The following is a 22,047-nucleotide window of genomic DNA, read 5'->3' as shown; positions in this document are numbered from 1 at the left end:
GAGGAGGTATTGGAGGTGGTATTGGCGGTGGTATTGGCGGTGGTATTGGCGGTGGTATTGGAGGACGTCACGGAGGAATTGGTGGAGGTTTCTAAAGAGATGGACAACTTCAAATATTTATAATTTAATACAATCCAAGCCAAAGTAGTAGTTGTTGTAGTAGTATGTTGAATTATCCGAGTACATAAATACTTGTATAAATATATTATTATCCGTATTTATAATTAAAATTATCCTAATTAATTTTGAAAATAAAGTAAATAATTTTGTAAATATCTGGTATACATTTCGTTCCGTAAAACAATATATTGGTTACTTCCTAAAAAAAATTAACACTTAATATTAATTTTAACATTTCGGAGAATCAATCGCGTCTTTCCATAAAGTCGACAGTCGCGCATTTCGATTTGCAGGTAAAATGCGATCAAATTCGATGTCCCTGAAGAGGTTCAACCTATGACTATAAATTGTTAATTTCATTAATACGCTTGAAAATTTAAGTTAGGTTCAAAGGTCACGGTTAAATGTTTAGAAAATGGTTTACAAGTCTGGTTTATCGTATTTTCCTTCGGGAGCGGGATAAAGCGCTTTGTAAACTCTGTCATCCCCAGTGCCATGAATTCCGTAGGCATTAAATAACGTCACATTTGGCGGGAAATAATCAGCTGGGATTACAGCTTGACCCCACCAAAAATCGTCGTCTATACGACTATCATATTTCAAAGGTATGGAATGCTAATACGCATAAATTAATAATTAAATAAATAAGCAAGTTAACAGCTTTTAATCGCTACCCATACCTTAACGCAATTTTGATGTCCATTTAGAAGTAGTAATAAATGGTGACCATAACTAAGAAATACATTTCTTAGGACTGATTTCAGTACTTAATTACGTAGGCCTAATTACTTACGGTCCCAATTCAACTTCCAAGTATCTCTCATCTTTACCTAAGAAAAATGCTTCCACAACTAATAAAAAAAAATTAAAAATAATAAAAGGCAATTAAATATTTTGAATATGTTAATTTTCAAACGGAAATAAGCGGTACTTAAAAAAGGAAATTGGTAACAAATAAATGCGTATATAATTTCCTGTAAACATATTAAAATTTGCATATTTTTGGGGTGGCATATTTAAATCAAATTTGGGTGAATCGTAATAATAACAACGTATAATAATTAATTTCTAGACTAAATCGAATCGGAAATTCAGGTTATCTAGTCATTTCCAAAAAATAAAACAAATTGATCTTGAGTATCGTGCAAAGTCCACAAATCGAAGTCATATCGATCTTTTAAAATGGGTTTTACTAGACAATTTGGGTGTTAGTAGAGAATTCTAGAAGTTAAATTAAATCTAAGTTTCTCTGCACTTTTAGTAGAACCTAACTATAAGGGTTTAACCAGGGAATGGATAGATTTAATTTTAGAAGTAGGAATGGAGAACGGTCGGTTAGTATTTACTTCAGTCCAACTCATAGACCACCCAGTATAGACCCCTCCCTCCAACACGTAACGAAAATTTTAAATTATTTTATTGGCTGCTCACTTCAACTACGTTTTGATGACGTTGCTGACGGGGACGGCGAAAAATACGTAATTCCTTTTTTACCTCTGTCGCTATGACGTCACCCGCCTCTTCTTTCATTCCCCTCTGTCCCGTGGAAGGGGGTCCGGGACTTACTCTGTTCTCCATCCCTACTTCTAAAATTAAATCTATCCCTCTTTTAACCTAAACCACACTTGATTACTTCCATATATGGACTTCTAATTATTACAAAAACACTATTAGATAAATTCCACATCATTAGACACGCTATAGTCTGATTCAAAGTATAAGCGTAACGTAGTAACGCATTTCGGAACACGTTGAACCCGGTCTAAATTTCTAAAACCATCAGACCATATAGTCAATTGGTATGAATTCCCAGGAATAAATACGGCCACATAAAGCTACATGTATATAAATAAGAGAGAAATTTTAAAAAGGAAAACCTTCATAATCCCAAAGCTTGAAGAATGGACCGGGTGGACCAGGTGGAGGTCCAGGATTACGGTAAAAAGGCGCCGAGACTTCAATTAGGACAGATTCACCATTGGGGACGGATTTTAATGAAATTATGATGTCGTCATCGTTAATTGGTTTATTGTCCCACGTGGAATCAATACGAAATTCCATACTGATAAATTAAACAAAAATTTGTCGAAATATAAGAACGTTGAGGCAGAGGACCAGACCAAGTGAGACAGTTTAAGACTATCCACGGGTTCGTGTTATGACTAGTTTAGGATGATGTTTCTATTTTAAATCGAAACTAAAGCCTTGAATCTTATCTAATACGTGACGTCATCAATAACAAATAAATAAAAAAAAATAATTCACAAAACATTTTTAATTTATTAATTAAAACTAACCTGCAATTGAATAAATCCATCCTCAACCGTTCTAACAACTCCATAACTAATTCTAACTGCCGTCATATTTATTTTAAAAAAAATTTGTCGTAATACTTTTAGAGATAAAATGTCGTCGCAATCGCTATTGCTTCTACCGGAATACTAAATAAATAGGTCTAGATTAAAGAGCATAGATTAACTACTATATAAAAAATTGTAAAACATGGATGCGTAAAACAATTCAAACCCTGGAGTGGTAATCACAAACTTCGTTTGAAAATAATGAATAAGTTTTAAATTAATTTAAATACGTCTTTAAAATTATATCTAATTAATTTTGTATACTTAAATAAAAAAGTATTTACTAGATACACTCCAGGGTACGCGACGCGATAACATCCACGGTATTTGACGTGTAATCAATACAGAAGATAGTAACTATATATACTTACATTGTGGAAATATATTTAATTTTTCCCTTATTGGCTCCGTAAACTCCAATTAATATCACTAGAAATACGCTACGAAAGAAATTAAATTAATTATTAAACTAAAAAAATTAGAATTAAGAAAAAAAGAAAATACCCAAAAATCGGAATGGTTCTAAGTGATGCCATATTGCGATTTAAACTATTGTTTTACAACTATGCAACTATTATTTTCACGGTCATAAATGACTAAAGTCCGTTAGATCCCTGAGTATTTATACAATTTGGTAGCGTGGCACAACACAGACCTTACCACAGGATAAAGCTTAAAAACATTTTATATCTTTCAAAGTTTCCATCATATCGTTGATAAAATATGTGTGATATATTACAGATATTGGCCTGGGATTCTTTTGTTTTAACAGAATAAATATCAATTTATCAAAAGGGTTACAGCCCATTACAGGCAATATTTCATACGCAAAAGTTCATCGATACACATCATCGTTCATTTGCATATGAACTCATTGTTTTTATTATTTAAAATTATTTGAAACATTTTATTGTGAACTCATCGACTCGTTATGTTTCAAATAAATTAATAAATAAATGAATAAATAAAGACGCCCTAAATATTACATCCTACTGGCTTAGCACCTTGGAAAGCAAAACTTAACTATGTATTCTCAAGAAAACGCTTTTATATTTTTGGGCAACAAGGTGATGAGAGGGTGCGCAATGAGTCCCAGTAGCTTTATGCATCTCTGGTTTACATCCAGACGAACAAACAACCAACCCAGTGTGAGATATATTTTTGGAAATGAGATGAGACGAAACTTATTTTCGAGAGAGAACTAAGAGAGGTGAGGGTAAGAGGTCAAAGAAGGGAGTCATACCCCAAGAGGGGCACAGAAAGAGACTGACTGACTTCCAATAGGCATCATTCTAACTTACACCATCTTTCAAAAGATAATCTATAAATAGGTTTATTTTCTTTCAAACTGAATAAATATCAATTCGCATTTCCCAATCGATGAAAGTACCCAAAGTAATGGCGCATGGTACACAAGGACCCTTTTGACCCCCCCCCCCCCCAGGGATAAGATATTTATTGGTCGTTGGGTTTCCTATTTGGCGGGGTCAGTATGAACTTCTGAAGTATTAAGGCAAAGCTAAACGGCACTAAACTTCACGGTTTAACTGAAAGGTGGCGATACAGTCTCGAGAGAAGGACTGCACGGAAATATCCAATTCTAGTCCTAAATTATAGGGTCAATGTTAGTTTTTACTTGTTAGAAAGAGATAAAGTTGTCTCAGAGGGTTTGGTAGAAGAGTCAAGAAACACTGTCCAAATTTATACATTCCAAGCGGGAAAATTCGATTCGCACGAGTGACGCAAGGACATTACATACATACAAGGAATAGAATTCGACAATCCATTGCAAATTGTATTCCTGCACAGAGCTACATACGCATTCCTTCTCTCATCAGTGCCTCTAAACTTCAATAGACTAGTGGCGGTAGAGAGGGATGTAAACTGTGTATCCCTCCCTCTGGTCGCTCTTCTAAGAGGGACTACTGTATGCGCCCAGTAGGGGGATGACACTGAGCTAAGAGACAGAAGGGTGTGACGTTTGCATACGTAGTACTGCCATTACTCAATTGATCTTGTAATATACAGATCATTTACGTCCACCCTCTCGTTCGTAACCCGGTTTCGGTATCAGACAGTTTTCCCACCCAAATATAATCTATAATAATAATAGTCTAGCTCCTCCCCCAAACTCCGCCTGGATACGTTGAGAACCTCCATGACCCAAGAGTCTCTATTGAAGATTCTATTCCTTGATACGATAAACGGTCCATGGCATACTCCTCTCCTCTGGCATCGAACCTGAGGGAACGACGCGACGGCGGCGGCAGCTTTCCTAGCACACAAAACTCTGTACTCTAGCACGCTTCGGAACCCGATAGACTGGGTTCCGAGTTTAGTCAGTGAGAGAGGGCTCTCCCCTCTATGACAGACCAACCAAATCAGCCAAACCATTCCATGAAATCCATTCTGAAAACCAGGAGATAGGGTCTAAACGCCGCCGCTCTCTACTGAGCCACCATTCTTTTTTTTTGTTACGCGTAAAGCTTTACATGGTCTTTGTGTCTCTGACTAAAACAAGCCCTTCCAGAAGTAGTACCACAGTCTAGCCATGACTGAATCATTTTGACAGTCGCGTTAACGGAACAAAGAAAATCGAGCGTGTTTATAGTCCAAAAGTTTAGATTATCTGTAAGGTGTGAAAACTGTGTTTGTTTTTTTTTGTTGTTGAAATTTTAAATTAACAACAACGGAGTATTTTGAAAGATTGTTGATTCTGTTGACGGGTTGTGAATTATTTCGTTACTTTTTACTGAAACTCCGATACCCTCTCGGACGCGAAGCCATTGAAGTGTTAATTTTAAGGGATTTGCAAGTACTATCTCTCATCTGAAGATATGTCATGGTTCAAATATCTATGGACAAATACTAAACTAAATGAATAACGGACGAATTTATCGTAATTTGGGTAAGATAAGACTTCTTTTTAATCTTTTACGTGTAATTAAGTCATTACCGCGTTGTTTCATATTTGCTTTTTGATAAGTGACACGCTGACAGAGGGTATTGTGTTATTGCGGGCTAGGAAGGGGTACATAATTAAATACAGAAATTAGTCGAGTTTTCCATATGAATTTAGTGTATTTTATAGTTATTTGGGTATAGATATTATTATTATTATTGAATTTTACGAGTAAATGATACTAAATGCGATTAAATCAACGTAATTTTGATTAAAATTAAATTAACAATACTTACATTACAACCAATGATAAAATGGGTATCAAATAAATTTTCTTTTTGTATGTATTATTTTTCAAAAACTCTATTAACTTAAGCCTTGGCGTGTTTGCCATCCCGATTTAATTCAGAATCGAAATTAAACACGAAACGCGTCATTATCCGCCGTAATTAGAGTTAAACTCGGTTAACTAGTTAATTAAATAACTTAGTAATATCAATAAATACTATAGTTAACACATTTAAGCCTAACTCAACTTGATAAACGTAGCACAGCACCCGGCGGAGCACATTCTCTAGTATTAATAAAACTCGTATTTTTTATTTTTTTTTCAATGATTATTTCTGATACTGGAAATATGCCAAAGTCTAACTAACTCGCTATAAAATATTGAAATTTAGGTTTAGTAAATAAATATTTTTGGTATTAAACAATTAATTTAATACGATGAGTATTAATTAAAAATTAGGGCACGGGCTTTAATTGTGTTAAGGGCATAATATCAGATGGTGTAAGCTGTATTATTAAATAATTTTATATTATATATACGGAACGGTCATGCTGCTATTATAAATTATTTATAAGCGTGGGAAGTTTAGGGTTGTGATTATATATTTTAATGAAGGAATGAACTTTTAAGTTAAGGTATACGATGCATTAATACCTCGCGATGAAGCTATGACCCCGCCCTTACCTAAAATAATTTACATTTTTGAATCATTTTGTTGATTCACTTCTAAGGAGGTGAATTACCTACATCTGATGATCTGATAATTGTTAAAATAACTACTACGCGATGTGAAAAATACTTCAAATTGAAAAACCATTAAAAAATAATGAACTTCTGTTAAAAAACCAACACGGAAACTAAATATATACATTACTAGGCCTATTAATAACTCGGAATAATTAACAAGGTGATTTAGTAGAAAAATAATCGTAATTTCCCAGGTCAATATAAACAATAGAAACCTTATATCAATAAAAAGAAATCGGTTTCCTATCACCAAATCCCGGTTGTAAACTTCCTAATTTTCTTTTAAAAAGAAGATTCAAAAACCTATTACACTTACTTCCTCGAGAAGTTCTATGTATAAAAAAAATTAAATAACGAGGGTCCTAAAATAATTTTGTGAACTCGAGGAAAGGTTTGAAATCAAATCAAATGGAAAGGGGCATCCCAAAGAAATTTTATTATTAACGATGATCTTGTTAAAATATTCGATCGAATTTAACTAAATATATTTATTTAAGTAAATAAAAAGTCAGTAAGTTGTCAGTTCAACAACCCTCTGGGGTTTCCTAAAAATAGTGGCCATACAGTGTTGGTACTTAAATTAAAAGAAAAAAAAATTGCCCAAAAATTCTAAAATTTCTAACGCCTTTTTAGGTGTACAAAAGAACTAGGTTAGCTGTTGCATGGAAGTGCACAGGGCGGTTTTTTTTGGGATTTTTTTTAAGTAGAAAAAACATACTTCACGAGTAGAAGATACACAACAAAGTCCTACGTTATCTAGCGTTAATAATCAAATAATTCAAATGAAAGTAAAACCCATGAGTCTTAATTGAAGTATAAATGAAATAACAAACATATCCAAATCAAATATAATACTTATACCCGCTGTTCAAATATACTCACTCGAGTTATTTCCAAGATTGTAATTTACTGAACCGTTTCAAATTTAGTTTTTAAGGCTAGGCCTAGTCTATGGAATGGATTTTATACTTAAATTTATTTATATTACTTGTAAATACCTATCCTACTCAACGCTATATTTTTAATTTTTTTTGGCCAATTTTTTATATTGTGTGAAAAATTGTTGGACCGTATGATAATTTAAAGGTAGTAGTCTAATGAGCCGAGGGGTTAATAACATTTTAGTGTTTAAAATGTACTACATGGGTTTTCCCCAAATTAGTCGTCGTTGTCCAAGTTTAAGAGGTCATAACCTCAGTGAACGGGATTAAAAACGACTAATCCATTTTTGTTCAACTAAAATATTTTGAAACAACAGTTGTTAAACGTCAACAAACTCTCAAAAATTCAATAAAAAAACGTTAGCGAACGTAGCTAACACGATTACGCGAAGCAACAAACAAATATTGATTAGTATTGATTATAATATAACAAAAAAGGCTCCAATTTCCCACCGTTTTAGTTTTGCACAACGGTTTTACTAAAAATCGAAAAATTGTATTCGGGAACACGCTCCTCATTAGGCGGTTGAAAACGTAATGATACAAAAGTTTCAGGCTTATCTCCAATGAACAATAATTAGTTTATAATTAATAATAATTTTCATTATGGGAAAACTAATTTTTAGACTAAAAAAATTCCCTTCGAAGTAGGTGATTTACCCGTTTAGGCTTAGTGACAATATACCTGGGTATTAACAACGTCTCTTGACTCTAAATCCCATATCGAAGATATATTAAATTAAGTTTAAGTAATTGTGAAAAGAAACCTAATCACTTGACTCTAATATAACATTGAAAAATGTATAAATTTTGCCTTAAATACTAGTGACAAGATACAAACGTATACACTCTAATCGTTTTATTTTTTTAATTTTTGCTAAAACTGGTCTTGAGAAGTCGCGTATGGTAACAAAACCCGAGCTTTATTGTTTCACCGGAAAAAAGAAAAAACCCACTGACAACCCTAGTTTGCAGCACTGTCGATACTAACCCCTTATAAAATATATCTTTGTATTTAATGTCAAACTAAATTGTATCCTTAGATATAGGAATGATATCACGTGCAGCTTGCTTTCTCCGTTAAACAATACAAGGTCAATTTAGCGCGAATATTTTTTTTTTTTCAAAAAGCAATGGAAGCCATTTTGCCGAGCGCTTTGTTCTATACACACTTTAGTTTTAGGCATTTGCCTTTGAGCCCTTGGAACCGAATCTTCTTCTATGCTAATTTAATGATTAAATATATATGTATATGTGGATGTATGGTGGTCCCAGCTGCTACCGCTGGCTGCGTGGTTTGCTTTTCAATACAACTACATGTTATTGATACCCGCAAAGTAATGTGATAAGTAAAAAAATATTTTAAGTAATTCTTTTTTTTTTTTTTTGAAAGGTAGCTCGATTTCAGCCGTCAGGCCCTAAAGTAATTTTTCGTTTTGTGGAATTTTAAAGGCAATGTGAAACCAGGGATAGATTTAATTTAATTTTAGAAGTGGGAATGGAGAACGGTCGGTTAGTATTTACTTCAGTCCGACTCATAATGGCCCAGTATAGAGCCCCTCCCTCCAACACGTAACGAAAATTTGAAATTATCTTATTGGCTGTTCACTTCAACTACGTTTTGATGACGTTGCTGACGGGAACGGCGAAAAATACGTAATTCCTTTTTACCTCTGTCGCTATGACCCGCCTCTTCTTTCATAACCCCCCCCCCGTCCCGTGGAAGGGGGTCCGGGACTTTGACGCGCGCCCAGATTACTCTGTTCTCTATTCCTACTTCTAAAATTAAATCTATCCCTGGTGAAACATTATTAAAGCATATAAAAGGACCGAAGTTCAGCGAGGTGGTTCTATGGGAAATGAATTTTGAATGGAAAATATAATTTCTACGATAATTTTTACCTAAACATTGAAGACTATGATTGAAAGAGTTAAATCTTCATATTTCACTATCACTTTTATGAATTTCCTTAGAAGCGAAACTAAGAGAGGGTATATATAAGGGACTTTGAAATTCCTTTCCCATATACGTGTAGACACAATCCATAATACCGGTTATGTCACGAATGCGGTAAAAATTTGATCCTTATTATTGTGTGGTGTCCCCCTTAGTTTCCTTCCAGCTCTCTCTCGTTTTAGAAGATATAATGACCGGCAAATGCCTTAACAGCCTCCTAGTCAATGAGTCAAATATAGTCTGCTACAGCCAAGGCTTAACTGTCAGTCAAAAAGTGTACAGGAAACCCTAAAGAACTTCCTTTTACGAGGAGGAGCGAGATAGAACCAAGTTAGCCCTAATACATCTAGTTTGCGAGCTGTCAAGAACGTATTTAAGACACGAGAACATACGATAGCCTTCTTAACGTTTTGCACGGCGATACATTTTACCAAACCGAGAATAAAGGGATGGAAAAACACGATATCAAATGTTCTCAGGATGTATATGGGTTCTTAATTTCGTAGTGTTCAAGCGATGTAATTTAAACCAATGGGGAACCTTCCTAATTTAGTCCTAATTCTATTCAATCATTTTTATTACATTACCGACTATAAAGGTTAAGAAAATAAATTTAAAATATATATATATATTTTAGCGCGTAAAAATATCAAATTACCCTTAAAACTAAACACCCCGTGCAAATTAACATTCCAAAAATGATTTAAGTAATAACTAACTCCAAAAAATTTAACTTAATGCCCAATTAATTTCAAACTATGCAAGTACGGGTTGTCTTCTTTTTCTCTATTTGGAATAGAAAACCTCATCCGAGGAAATACTATGGAGGTTTCGAGTTACATAAAATATTCTTTTTTTTTTTGAATTCAAAAAATGTCTCTTTTTTTGGAGATCTATTTAAACCGCAATAGCGTATAGTGGGTACTGCAAATGAGTATACTAGCTAGCTAGCTAGCCGGGAAGTATATTATATTCTCGTTTTTTAAAGTGAAGGTCCGGCCTTAACTAGCCGCTTGACCAATCTTGCGTGACGCTAAACATTCGATGCTAAACGGCATACACGATAAAAAATAAATGAAAATCACAGAATCTCTAATGATCATCCATTCCCAATGATCCTATAGTAAAACAAAATATATTTCGGAAGAAATATTCGCGGATATTTGTAATTCTCAAAAAGGACCAGCGAAAAAGTACTTTGAAATTTATAGTAGTAATAACCTTGATATAACAGAGAAATTACAAAAACCCTGCAATTCATATCCTTTGTACATGGGATATATTGTTGACTAAAATGATTCCTAGTAGCTGTATGCATTCCTGCCTATGATCGAAATTGTTGGGCACTGTTTCTATTCCAATTATTATAATTCTCTTTAGAAAAATTCACAGTTAATTCACCCTCCCTTTGAGAATAAAGTTTAATTATTCGAAAAACGACTGTTAATAACGTTATTAAATATTGATTGTTATTAAAGATATTTTGGAAAGTTAATAATAAGCGTTTATGGGTCACCAGATCCAGATCGGGTTCTTTCTTATTCCATATTCCATATATTTCACGAATATCACGCTGGGCGTTTTATTGTTATCTTTCATTTTCTTAAACAAAGAGATTTTTTTCTTCTCATCCCATTATTACGAGTAAATTTCCAAATTTGTAAATCTTAAAACAAGTCTACAACGAAAGAACTTGAATATATTGAAAAAATTACATATCTACGCTTTTTCAAGAACAATTACATTTTCCGAAAACATTTTATCATGAAATTAATTGTTCTTGAAAAAGCGTAGATATGTAATTTTTTCAATTAATTTAGAGGGACTAGATCGATTAACAGTAAAATCAGTTGATTGAATTAAATATTGATTAAGGATTGAGTGGATAAAAAGAACTAGAAAAAAATTTCAATATCTGAAACTTCAGTCAATTGATAAACCTCACACATATCGTTTGTTTTTTCGGCCTTGGTTCAAACCAAGACGTTTTTATATAATATCTGTCACTTCAGTCTTAATGTAATTAAATTTTGAATAATTATGTTTGCTTTACCGTCATACATTTGCACTCTAAAATATAATGGTGCATTCAAACACCATATATGCTGTTTTTTCCAGTGCCAAAAAAGACATCATTTAGGGTGTACTTTAACCCCATTTCTATGATCAATTCACGCAATTTACTAATATTATTTGCAAGTATTAAGGAAATATTAGGCATTTATGCACCATTTACAGTGGCTTTTAACATCTTTTTTAGACAATCTGTTGAACTTCTAATATTACTTAGTTTAATGGTTTTAAAAGTAGGGAAAAAGTACGCGACCTATAGGTATCACATTATTAAACCAAGTGAAGTGAAATAATTGTTAAATATTTATTATAACCACTACACCACAGACACGTGGTAAGTCTAAGTTTTCCAAGAGATCGAACTAATTATTATGTCCAATCACGATGGTTAAAACATGTATCTACCTGGGCTCGAACCTGGGACTTTCCGCGTGTGAAGCGGACGTGATAACCACTACACCATAGATACGTGGTAATACTGAGTTTTCCAAGAGATCTAGCTAATTCTTTTGCCCAATCACGATGGTCAAAACATGCATCTACCAGGGCTTGAACCTGGAACCTTCCGCGTGTGAAGCGGGCGTGATAACCACCACACTACAGATACGTGCTAGCACTGAGTTTTCCAAGAGATCTAGCTAATTCTTATGTCCAATCACGATGGTCAATAGATGTATCTACCAGGGCTCGAACCTGGGACCTTCCGCGTGTGAAGCGGACGTGATAACCACCACACTACAGATACGTAGTAACACTGAGTTTTCCAAGAGATCTAGCTAATTATTATTATGTCCAATCACGATGGTCAAAGCCGTACTTGTAAATAACTAAAATTAACATACTTAGACTTAATTGTTTCTGATTAGACTAGCCGATCGCACACCCTGAATACTTAATTGTTAAATTAAGAGTATTCCGAAGAGTAACTTCGCTCTAGTTTTTCAGTTAGAGGTGGTTAAATATCACGAAAAAACCCATGTTAATCTCCATAGGAAAATTGGTAAAAGCATGTGAATTTTGCTTTAACGTTACAAAAGAGTATCAAGTCATATCTACAAGGGCCTACCGGCCCTGTAGAATTTCTTAAATTCTAGATAACGAAAAAAAGCGCCTAGTAATGTGGTAATGTGTGTCTTAAACCCAGTTTTAACGCTAGCTGGCGTACGTCTATGAGAAACAAGAAGAAATATTTCACGTTGTCTAACGAAAGATCTAACGACATTCCTGTTATAAATTTCAACTCGTTTCCGGAAATTAAAGCTCGCTTTTTTTTACATTTTAATTTTTTTTTAAATATTTTTTTACTTGAATTCTTTAATTTTTATTATTTTATACTCGTATTTTAAACTAGCTCGGTTAAACTAAAAACCTGATTTCGTATTTAACCGAGTTCAAAAAATTTATTCATGGGAAGATCCCAGTCCCACACTAAACAGGGAAATAAAAATCCCACTCGTAAAGTTACCCACTACCGTTATGTTATGGTTTGTTATTTATAATTTTGATGAGGAAATTATAGAAATTATTAAATTTGGTTTTTAGCAATTAAAAATATCCCTGAAATTTTAGTGTGTCACGTGTTGTAGGACTAGGAGAGCCCTACCCATTGGTCACTTGACAGTATTTTGGCCGTTAATTCCTTGACGTTAGCCGTTTGTCAATGAGAGAGCTTAAATCTCTAAATAGCTTTTGAATTCAATAAAAAATATTCCATGTGACTTCGGTAAGACATTACTCAACAGTTATATAGTCTGTTATTTCCTCGAAGTTAGCCGTTTGGGGTCAACGTATAGAGAGTTCAATCTCTATAAATCAGCTGGATTAATCGACCTCCCATTTCTCTTGTCATTAAACCTCGCAATCGGTCAGTATTCTCTTAGCCTTCTATATCACTGTCAAATGAAAATAGGTATATAACCACGCAGCCTGAGCTTGGTTTCGATTGAGGGTGTCTACAGACATCTGTAAACGTATATCGTTCCGCCCAAATGATCGTTCCTAGATTTGTGACCGCAATTCGGAAGTCACGTAAAGTTACCCACACACCACCACCCCCTATATCCCTGGTCGGTGGTATCATCTGTTCAATGATCAATATGTCGTCATCAATTCTATAACTTAAGTCTTAAGAAAAACTTCCGATTCGACGTTTCTCGCGGTATAGTTGGACTAAAGTTTTTATAATATGGGTTGTATCCATTATGGGCGTCTGCCATGCGAAAAGTTAGCCCTAAAGAATTTTGTGATTATTTACTTATTTTTTGGAGAAGGGGGATGGGAATTTACGAGGGTAATTGGCCGAAACTCTGATCTCAGATTTCAACATAAAAGAAGTAAAAAAATACGGCATATTTTTCTTTTAAACGTAACTTGATATTATCTGAATTTTTTAAGTAAAATAATTTTAAATTCCTATTTATTTAATTAACTATTAAATTTTCTTTTTTTTCTCTGAACGAAAGTTTGGGCAATAATTGAAATTCCCTGATTTTCCCAAAACCATTTGGGAACATTTTCAAATCAAATTCCTTAACATTCCCATAATCTCTTGGGAAAGTTTTAAAATTTACTGTATTTTCCTTATCAATAAAAACGCTATTATAAATGAATAATTGATTAACTGATTTTGATGTTAAAGACAAAATTAAACAAAGTTTATGAGTGTTATGGGCATAGCAAAAGAAGGCGCAAAAGTTCATTAGCTAGGGGTGTCAAAAACAAAACACCAAACCTAAAAAAAAAAAAAAAAAAAAAATTTCTCCGGAAATGTACCAGACAAACCGCAGAGGGGTGTAAAAGAGATTCCCATGGAAAAAAAAAAATGTATTTTAGCCCTAACACAAAAGAACTGCAGACCTTATGTTTATAAGCGTCTATGAATTATTAATATAGTACCTCCTTTGTCGTAAGAAAGACAAACTACCCAAAAATTTTGGGTGCCTTTTTTTTGGTTCAAAACTTCAAATATCTATAAAAATTCTATTTTTATCTCCTTTCAATTGGATCTTTAATGAAAAAGTTTTGAACATGTCATCCATCAATAATAATAAAAAAAAATCACGAACCTACGGGCGCTTTCTATTGAACCGATGAGATACTTAAAGTTCAGAAGATATGTAACTGTATTCAAAGTTCGCGAGGTCATATGGGAAAGCGAGTCTTTTCAAAATGAAAAAAAAAAAAAATTATTTTTGGATTTTTATAGATTGTGAATTTTTCTAAATTTAAAATATTAAAAATAAAGCTTTTTTGAAGGATTTTAAATCAGCTGAACCAACCCCGTACATCTAACATCGTTAAACTTAAATAAAACTTACGTAAACGCTAATTAAAACTAATATATAAATCAATTTAAACTGATTGTCTTAAAACGTGTATAAAGAAATCCACGTAGAAAGTTCAAGGTTCAATTTACATCAACTCCGAGAACATTTACGAGCAATTTTTCAAATTAAATTTGAAGATAGTTCTACCGTTCTAACCCTTCCCTATTATTCAACGCACCACACCCTAATACAAAGGTTCCCCCCAAATAAAGTAAAAATAAAACGATACAGCGGAGATTATTCGATAAATATTTGATTAGAATTCCATCCAAGTTACAGGCGAACGAACATACGACGTGGGATGTCTAAAACATATATCCAATTACATTGCCTATATAGAAATAGAAGATACCTTTAGAAAGAATTGCGAAGTATAATCAGAAACCCATAACTTAAAGTAAAAACCTTAATTCAACAAATCTTAAGTTCTTTCACGATCTCTTTCATTGAAGTACGTAGGTACAAACATTTGCTTTTGCGTCGGTGGTTGGTTATAAATGACACGGTGTTTGTACAAGCTATACTGAAATTTGAAATCAATACCACCACGAATACGCGATCGGCATAGGTATATGATTTCCCCCAATCTGTAGTGTCCTCTATCTATAGTATGACCCTGGACACAAAGATCACGCTATATAGCACGAGGTCTTTGAAATTTTGTGACGTAAACGATGACGTTCCCTTAAATGGATTGATTGTTCAAAAGCACGACCAGCATTGATCAATATATATATGAAATTTCCCTTGATTTATCAATCGCATTGATGTTTGGTTCTATTTGAATTATTGAATTTTTGTCCCTTCAGGCTGGCTTCTTTAGAAGAACTCCAGTGGTAGTTCAGGCAAACGGGATTCTGGGTTCATTGAATTTACAGGCTATTCCGTATTCATATTCACTAAGGGGAAATTTCAACAACTACCACTACACATGCTTCGGCTTATGTTTGTTGATGTTTGGTATGTAGGATTACAGCGGCTTTGTCACGTAGTCTCTCTTCTAGTCAGAATACTAATGAAATAGGCGGGAAATAATTAATTTTAGCGGGAGATGTTTCGAGAGTGTATTGTTTCAAACGCTAACTTGGGATTAAGTGTTTGTCAGATATTTTCCTAGCGGTTTTAAGAACCATAGCGAGGATTAGGTGATATGATAATAATAATAACCTAAGCAATTATTACACAAATGGTTTGAAATTTTAAACGAACGTAAAGTACATTACGTTGAACATACGGTTAAATTTTGGTGTCAATCGGTGCAATTGTTTAAGCGTAAATGTCAAGTATCATTTTCATAAATTATTATTTTAAACGATGACTCTAACCTAACTAGAATCTTTTGAGTGATTAACGGATATCCGAACTCTAACCCGCCCATCCTAAAAAAAAACCCGAAACACGCTTCAATACCCACATCTTCCATTGAAATAATCCTTAGCTTTGACCAAACTGACCGCGTAACACCGTGTTCCGAAATGGTTTCAATACATAGGCGTTGTCCCAGTATACGCCTGACGCCTATTATAGCTTGAAGGGGGAAAAATATACAAAAATAGCAAAGCAACCCGAATTCATCCTATTGTTAAAACTAGTATAGTAACGCCAAAAATGTTCCGCAAAGCTTTAATTAATAGTGAAGATGTTTCCGGGTGTGTACTAGATAGGATGGTTGAGACAATAACTATAAAAGTTATTATAAATTATCAAAATTGAATAAAAAGAATTTAAAACAAAATTCCAGGTTGAGTACTAATATTTCAACAAAAAATATCTTTCTCAACCATCTTATCTACGATAATTATACCAAAACACATCTGCAGTTTTAAAAATAATGACACACGCGATGGGATTTTCCTTAATTACCTTTATCCTCTAGTCCCTTAACACCTATAGAGTCATTTTAAAAGCTAAACGTACCTTCCAGCGAAGATGCTAAATTGGCGTTTAAAAAAAAAAATAAAATGAATGGTAACAAACAATAATTTCATTATAATTATTAATACAATCACGATGCTGTACGGATTAAATTGTTTCCTGAAAATAAAGTTATTTTTAATTGTATAGTAATTCGTACGTTGCTTTGTAGAAAACATAAGATTTTTCACGCCTTTACTCCTTGCATCAAAATTGGCTCCAAGCCTAAAACGTTTCTTTTAAATTATTAAAATCCCTAATATGGGTAACCCAAATTTTACGTGTGTATTAACAAAAATAAATAGGATAAAAAGTGAGGGACTCTAGGGAGAGAAAGCCTTCCGCAGCGTGTGTTATGATATTTACGAAGCAAATTCTCGTTTTCTCTCTGGCGCTTTTGGCCGACCAATCAGCGCTCTCCTTTATGACGTTATCTTTCTGCAAAATAGTTCAGCGTTCGAGGATCTCTGGGATGCTCAAATATTTTTCGCCATAGATGACGAAACCTTATTTTTCCTGCTACAGAGTGCAGACGACTGAAAATCGTACTGTTGTGCTCTTAACTAAGTCGCGTTAAGTTTTTAAGTGATAACGCAAGTATTGTTTAGTTAGTAATCCATTGGTAAAAAGAGTACTGGAAGCCCGAATAGTTTCCTGAATCTTCGCGTTTAGAGTCTTGAAATTGATCCTTCAAAACGTGAAATTGTTCCCACATAGCCTTTAAAATAGGATCCAGTTTTTCATTTTTAACTAAATATTGAATTATATCATTCCTTTTTCCAGATCTGTCTGTTGTGAAGAAAGTGTCGTTTTCATACTTGTCAATAATTGACGAAACGCTTAACCCTTGGCCTTGTATGGACATTTTATTTTTTTTTTCTAAACTACCCTAACACAAAACTTAAAAAGCCGTCTCCCGAGTCCCGACTCCCGACTCCCGTCCCGGGCTTAAGAGGCTAGCGGGCGGCTAGCTTACGACTTCACGCCGCGTGAACTATATTTACACTGCGCATTCGTATCCGTTACATGCAATTTGGTCGGGGCTTGTCGCTCGGTGCCAGTATTCATACGCGAGTCCCCCAGAATACCGCGGGGGGCAGGAAATATATTTCTCCGTGGCTCAGAGGCAACGAGAATATCACGTCGCCTACGTTTTCTATAGTCCCTCACTTTCTATCCTATTTATTTTTGGTATTAAGAAGAATGCTGGGAATGTCTCGTGGTGTTCTTTAAAAGTACTTGTACATCTGCATTACGTAATAGCGTTAGTTTAGAAATATAATGTGAATTTCCAGCTGTATGCCATAATATTTACTATTTAACAAAAAACTGTCTGTTAAAATTATTATTTATGATTGATATTGATGGAAGTGGCAAGTAATTAAATATTTTAATGACTTCCGTGTATTGTTTGATTGGCATTTGCGCCAAAAGTTGTGTAATTTTGATAGGGGGTCAAAGGTTAAAGACCTGTTGTTCGTTTTTGAGAATAAATTCAAATTGTTTCTGAAATTAAATATTCGCTAATATCTTCAAATCGCCTATGATACCTTTAACGATTAGGTATCTCTTCTGATCATAGGAGGCCTAAGGTCAAAGGTTATAATTTTGATCTACAAATCGCCTTTAAAATCTTTACAGTCACGTGGACAATTTTTTATATTTCATCAATTTCGAATTTTCGACACGTTAGAAATAAATACTAACTGTAGATCTAAACTCTGAAGTTTATAAGATATAAATTATAATGGCCTAGTTTTGTCTAAGGTATGATCCTAGTGACCCCAGCAGACACCAATCGTGCTAGGCTAAACGTTATCAACTTTTCAAATCTCCTTTCATCCGTGGATGGTGCTCGTAGTGTCAGGGTTCCCAAGGTTTAAAGAGTATACTACCAACCCGTTTAGCCGCGCTAACACATTTCACCAACCCAACATTGACCCCGAACGGAAATCGCTAAACAAAAAGAGGTATTATAATACTGATATGAAAATTATATAAATAAATAAATAATTTCCGTCAAACCAACGGAAATACAATAAATAAATAAATAATATTAAAAATTTTGAAAGAATAAATTAAATATACAGGATATTAGCGTTTCGATATTATTACTTCTAAATTCGTAAATTTTTTCCGGAAAACCGAATTATTTAATCTGATAATGACATTGAAATTGATAAAAAAATATTCCTGCACATAACTTTAATTTTAATTTAATTTATTTAACTATAAAATATACGGCAAAAATTCACGGGCAATTTTTATGGGTTTCCGTTCCATAAAATTCTCTAATTTCAAAGTTATTTTTATTGCCATAATTTTAATAATAATTTCATAATATAAATAAGAAAATTGGATCTTCCGTTAGTCGCCCTACATTTTTTTTATGTATATGGAACGTTTCCAAATTTGATTGTAATAAAAGGAAAAAATTACGACCGTAAAAAGAAAACGTTTTAGGGACTCTAATGACATTTACTCATGCAATAATAATAATAATATTTTATTTGTTTATTTCGTTTTTAAGACGATTCCTTATAAAAATAACCTCGGGGGAAAAGCTACACAAGAACGAAAGTCATTCCCTTTTATTTTAAAGTATCGCGTGACCAAGATTAGAGGGTGGTTATTATGAACCACAAGTTGGAAATCACGAAATGGTCAGTAATTTACCCCGTGTTTGTGGCGTCATTGTGGCATTTGTAGCGTGATTAACGCCCAGGAAGCTAAACCTACATTTACTAGGACGTTAATCTTAAGTAAGAAAAACAATTTCGGCCATCTTGAAAAATGGCAACCAGAAATATAAATAATATATTGGGGAAACATTTTTTTTTAAATAATAAATAATTACGTAATTAGGAAATCAGGAGCATTTAGTGTATCACTTAATCAAAATCAAATATCTGTCCTATACCTAAAATTCGTTAATTCAATTTCCACGCATCATTTGAAACTAAACTCTATTAACGAGACATTCCTAGTATGTCGATATAAATTCCTGTTAACACGCACTTTAGCTAACAAATATTTTATCTTAAATTGAATCAACCGAGTATATAAATTAATTATTCAAGATTTCAAAAGGTCAAACCTTCATCTAAACCGCACGTAAAGCATATAAAGCTAAAGAGATTTACTACAATCAGCGCGCGCGAGCGTCTTTCTCGATCCAATTAGTTTTCGCGGAATTATATCTTAAGACGTGCATGACATTTAAGAAAATGTATTATACCTTAAGAACATGTACACACGCCTTTAATTCTAAATCCTCCCAAAATTCAATTCAAAATAACTACACATCCTTCCTTTCCTTAAGGGTTTGGCCATCACTATCTTAATCTCGATAGTCTGTAGATTTATTGTTTTAAATCTCTATAGTTGTAACCAATTAAGTGTTTTGCTTAAAGCAAAGTACACATTTGACCACACGCCCTTAAGATCTTGTAAAAATACTTAATGGTATAGTTGTAGTCTCCAAAGATAGATAACCCGGTGGTGGCACCCTTTATGTTATGTTTTAACATTAAAGATGGACGCCAGGGTAATTGTTCTTACAATAAAGATTCAAAACTTGAAACGTGAGCTATTATTCTTAATTTAGGACTAAGGTGCGGGCGAGTTTTTTTTTTGGGTTCAAATAAAAGATAACAACCAAGTTTTGAGGTTGATTTTTGTGTATGTATTTTATAGTTAAAATAAATATAAATATAGATAAGAGACCCTCGGTATAACCTGACCCTCTCTCTATAATATTTATGGGTGTTAGGTTAGGTTATGTTTGGTTATGTATTAGGTTGAGAAAAAAAATTGATTTAACTTAGAAAAACCTTCAAAACATCTTCTTGGAGTGGCCTCTAATCGGCATAAGTTTTTTTTTCAATTCACAGACAGGTCTACATACAACTCCAACTATTCATTCCAAAAACAAGATACATAACTCAAAGCATTTAAATTTAAAAATCAAATAAGAAGATATACTTTAACTTCTTAAGTCAAGGGAGAGAGGTTGGGCTCGTTCAAAGCCTTAACTGTCTTAAATAATATTATATATATATTTTTTTATAATATAAATTTTCCCCAATGGGAAGAGCGAAAGAGAGAGAGAGAGAAATCATTTTCTCTTTGAAAGATATTTGGTCCCCGGAGCCATGGAAGTTGGGGTTGATTTCAAGAAGTTAGAAGTCGTGTTTAAGGACCGGTTTATCTTTAACACGTTAAAAATATGATGGCCTAAAGGAGGAGGAGGGGTAGGGAGTCTGATGCCATTCTCTTTTGAACCATAATGAGTTCGTAAAGACCATAGTTAGGCTTGATTTTTCGTTTTACTTGCATTAAATTTGTCAATAGAAAAGTTATTTCGCCATGAGGAATAAATAGCCAAAAATATCGTGAAATATTAGAAATATTCACGTAATCATTATCAGGGAATATGTATTTCAATTTCAAGAAAAGTGAGACCTCCTTTTGGAGGGTCATAACTCTGGTTCTATAAGAGATACACGGAAGCCCTTTGAGTAGGTTATAGTCCTATTGGTCCCCTTTCCAAAGATACTAAATGCTTGGGGTTTTAACAATCAGGGCCCGAGTAATTAAGTAAAATATCAAACGAAGCAACAATTCAATCCATCATATCCCTATAATAACCACCTTAACAACCCAGTATTTAAAAGAGATACGGGGAAATTCTTTGTAATTGCTAAGCAAAGCATTAAGTTCAATGTCATAATTCATCCACGCAAAATATTCCTTAAACCATAAATTAAAAGTTAAAAAAACTCGTAAAAGGAGTCCATATATTTTTTAAAAACTATCCAAGCACAATAAATGCTCTTATTGGATGAAAAAAAAAATAATATTCAACAATTTTATCCTTTGCGAATCAATTGGGTTTGTTTCAACGAATATCATCTCAATCGTATGTATATCAGATTGATTTTAAAATTGGCGTTCAACCGCGGAATTTGGTCAAAATACTCCTTCAAAAAGGATAGCCCATTTATTTTTAAACTAGGTCTAAATTGGGTTAAGTATACTTAATAACGAACAATAACAAAAGTATTCAGTGTGTTTTTATTCTAATTTAAATTTAAAGATATATAGCTTTCTTTTTAAATGATGTAACCACGTTTATGTTAATTTTAAAGTTAAGTTATTTTAACCAAAAAGTACTTAAAACTATTCTGGCTTCAATGATACTTCTTTTCAGATAATAAACTAAACAGGTAGCATTCTTAAATACCTTGCTTTATTATCTTTAAAATATCTTTTTGGAATTAGGTTTTAGCTTAGAATAAAAATTAAAATAAATAAAAATAATTTTAACTGCCTTCAAAGAAAAACGAAACTAGAGAAATACGTTTGGCTTTGAGGCTTCCGCCTTTTCTAAAGTGACCAGTTTTTGCAAATCAAATT

General features: G+C 33.4%; 2 protein-coding genes and 2 non-coding genes across 10 annotated transcripts in view; 1 reads left to right on the top strand and 3 right to left on the bottom strand.

Moving 5' to 3' along the window:
- Positions 1-108: 108 nt before the first annotated feature.
- LOC149690799 (UPF0462 protein C4orf33-like) overlaps positions 109-22,047 on the bottom strand; it is a 45,469-nt gene continuing 23,530 nt past the window's right edge. For 2 of the 5 annotated variants that reach the window (XM_089870753.1, XM_089870752.1), the window contains exons 3-8: positions 2,852-2,920; positions 1,998-2,182; positions 914-971; positions 801-852; positions 545-735; positions 109-460 (exon numbers count right to left, since the gene is read on the bottom strand). In XM_089870753.1, the coding sequence (XP_089726879.1) occupies positions 349-460; positions 545-735; positions 801-852; positions 914-971; positions 1,998-2,181 (597 nt within the window). In that variant the 5' untranslated portion in view covers position 2,182; positions 2,852-2,920 and the 3' untranslated portion in view covers positions 109-348. Of the gene's footprint in view, positions 461-544; positions 736-800; positions 853-913; positions 972-1,997; positions 2,183-2,417; positions 2,542-2,851; positions 2,921-2,984; positions 4,744-5,678; positions 6,292-22,047 lie in introns of those variants that run through there. The other 3 variants (XM_089870749.1, XM_089870750.1, XM_089870751.1) reach the window with 3 other exon arrangements.
- Positions 4,928-22,047, top strand: part of LOC149690800 (uncharacterized) — a 40,284-nt gene continuing 23,164 nt past the window's right edge. For 2 of the 3 annotated variants that reach the window (XM_089870574.1, XM_089870573.1), the window contains exon 1: positions 4,929-5,388. The gene's annotated coding sequence lies outside the window, so the exon portion shown is untranslated. Of the gene's footprint in view, positions 5,389-22,047 lie in introns of all 3 variants that reach the window. The other variant, XM_089870575.1, reaches the window with a different exon arrangement.
- Positions 11,786-11,858, bottom strand: TRNAV-CAC (transfer RNA valine (anticodon CAC)). Its single transcript has one exon. It is a non-coding gene; the product is annotated as a tRNA-Val (tRNA).
- On the bottom strand, positions 12,062-12,134 carry TRNAV-CAC (transfer RNA valine (anticodon CAC)). Its single transcript has one exon. It is a non-coding gene; the product is annotated as a tRNA-Val (tRNA).

This window comes from Phalangium opilio, unplaced genomic scaffold (genome assembly GCF_054372755.1).
Source record: "Phalangium opilio isolate 3A_F unplaced genomic scaffold, DU_Popi_V2 ptg000031l_1, whole genome shotgun sequence".
Taxonomy (NCBI): domain Eukaryota; kingdom Metazoa; phylum Arthropoda; class Arachnida; order Opiliones; family Phalangiidae; genus Phalangium; species Phalangium opilio.
This window is presented reverse-complemented; position numbering and strand designations above follow the sequence as displayed.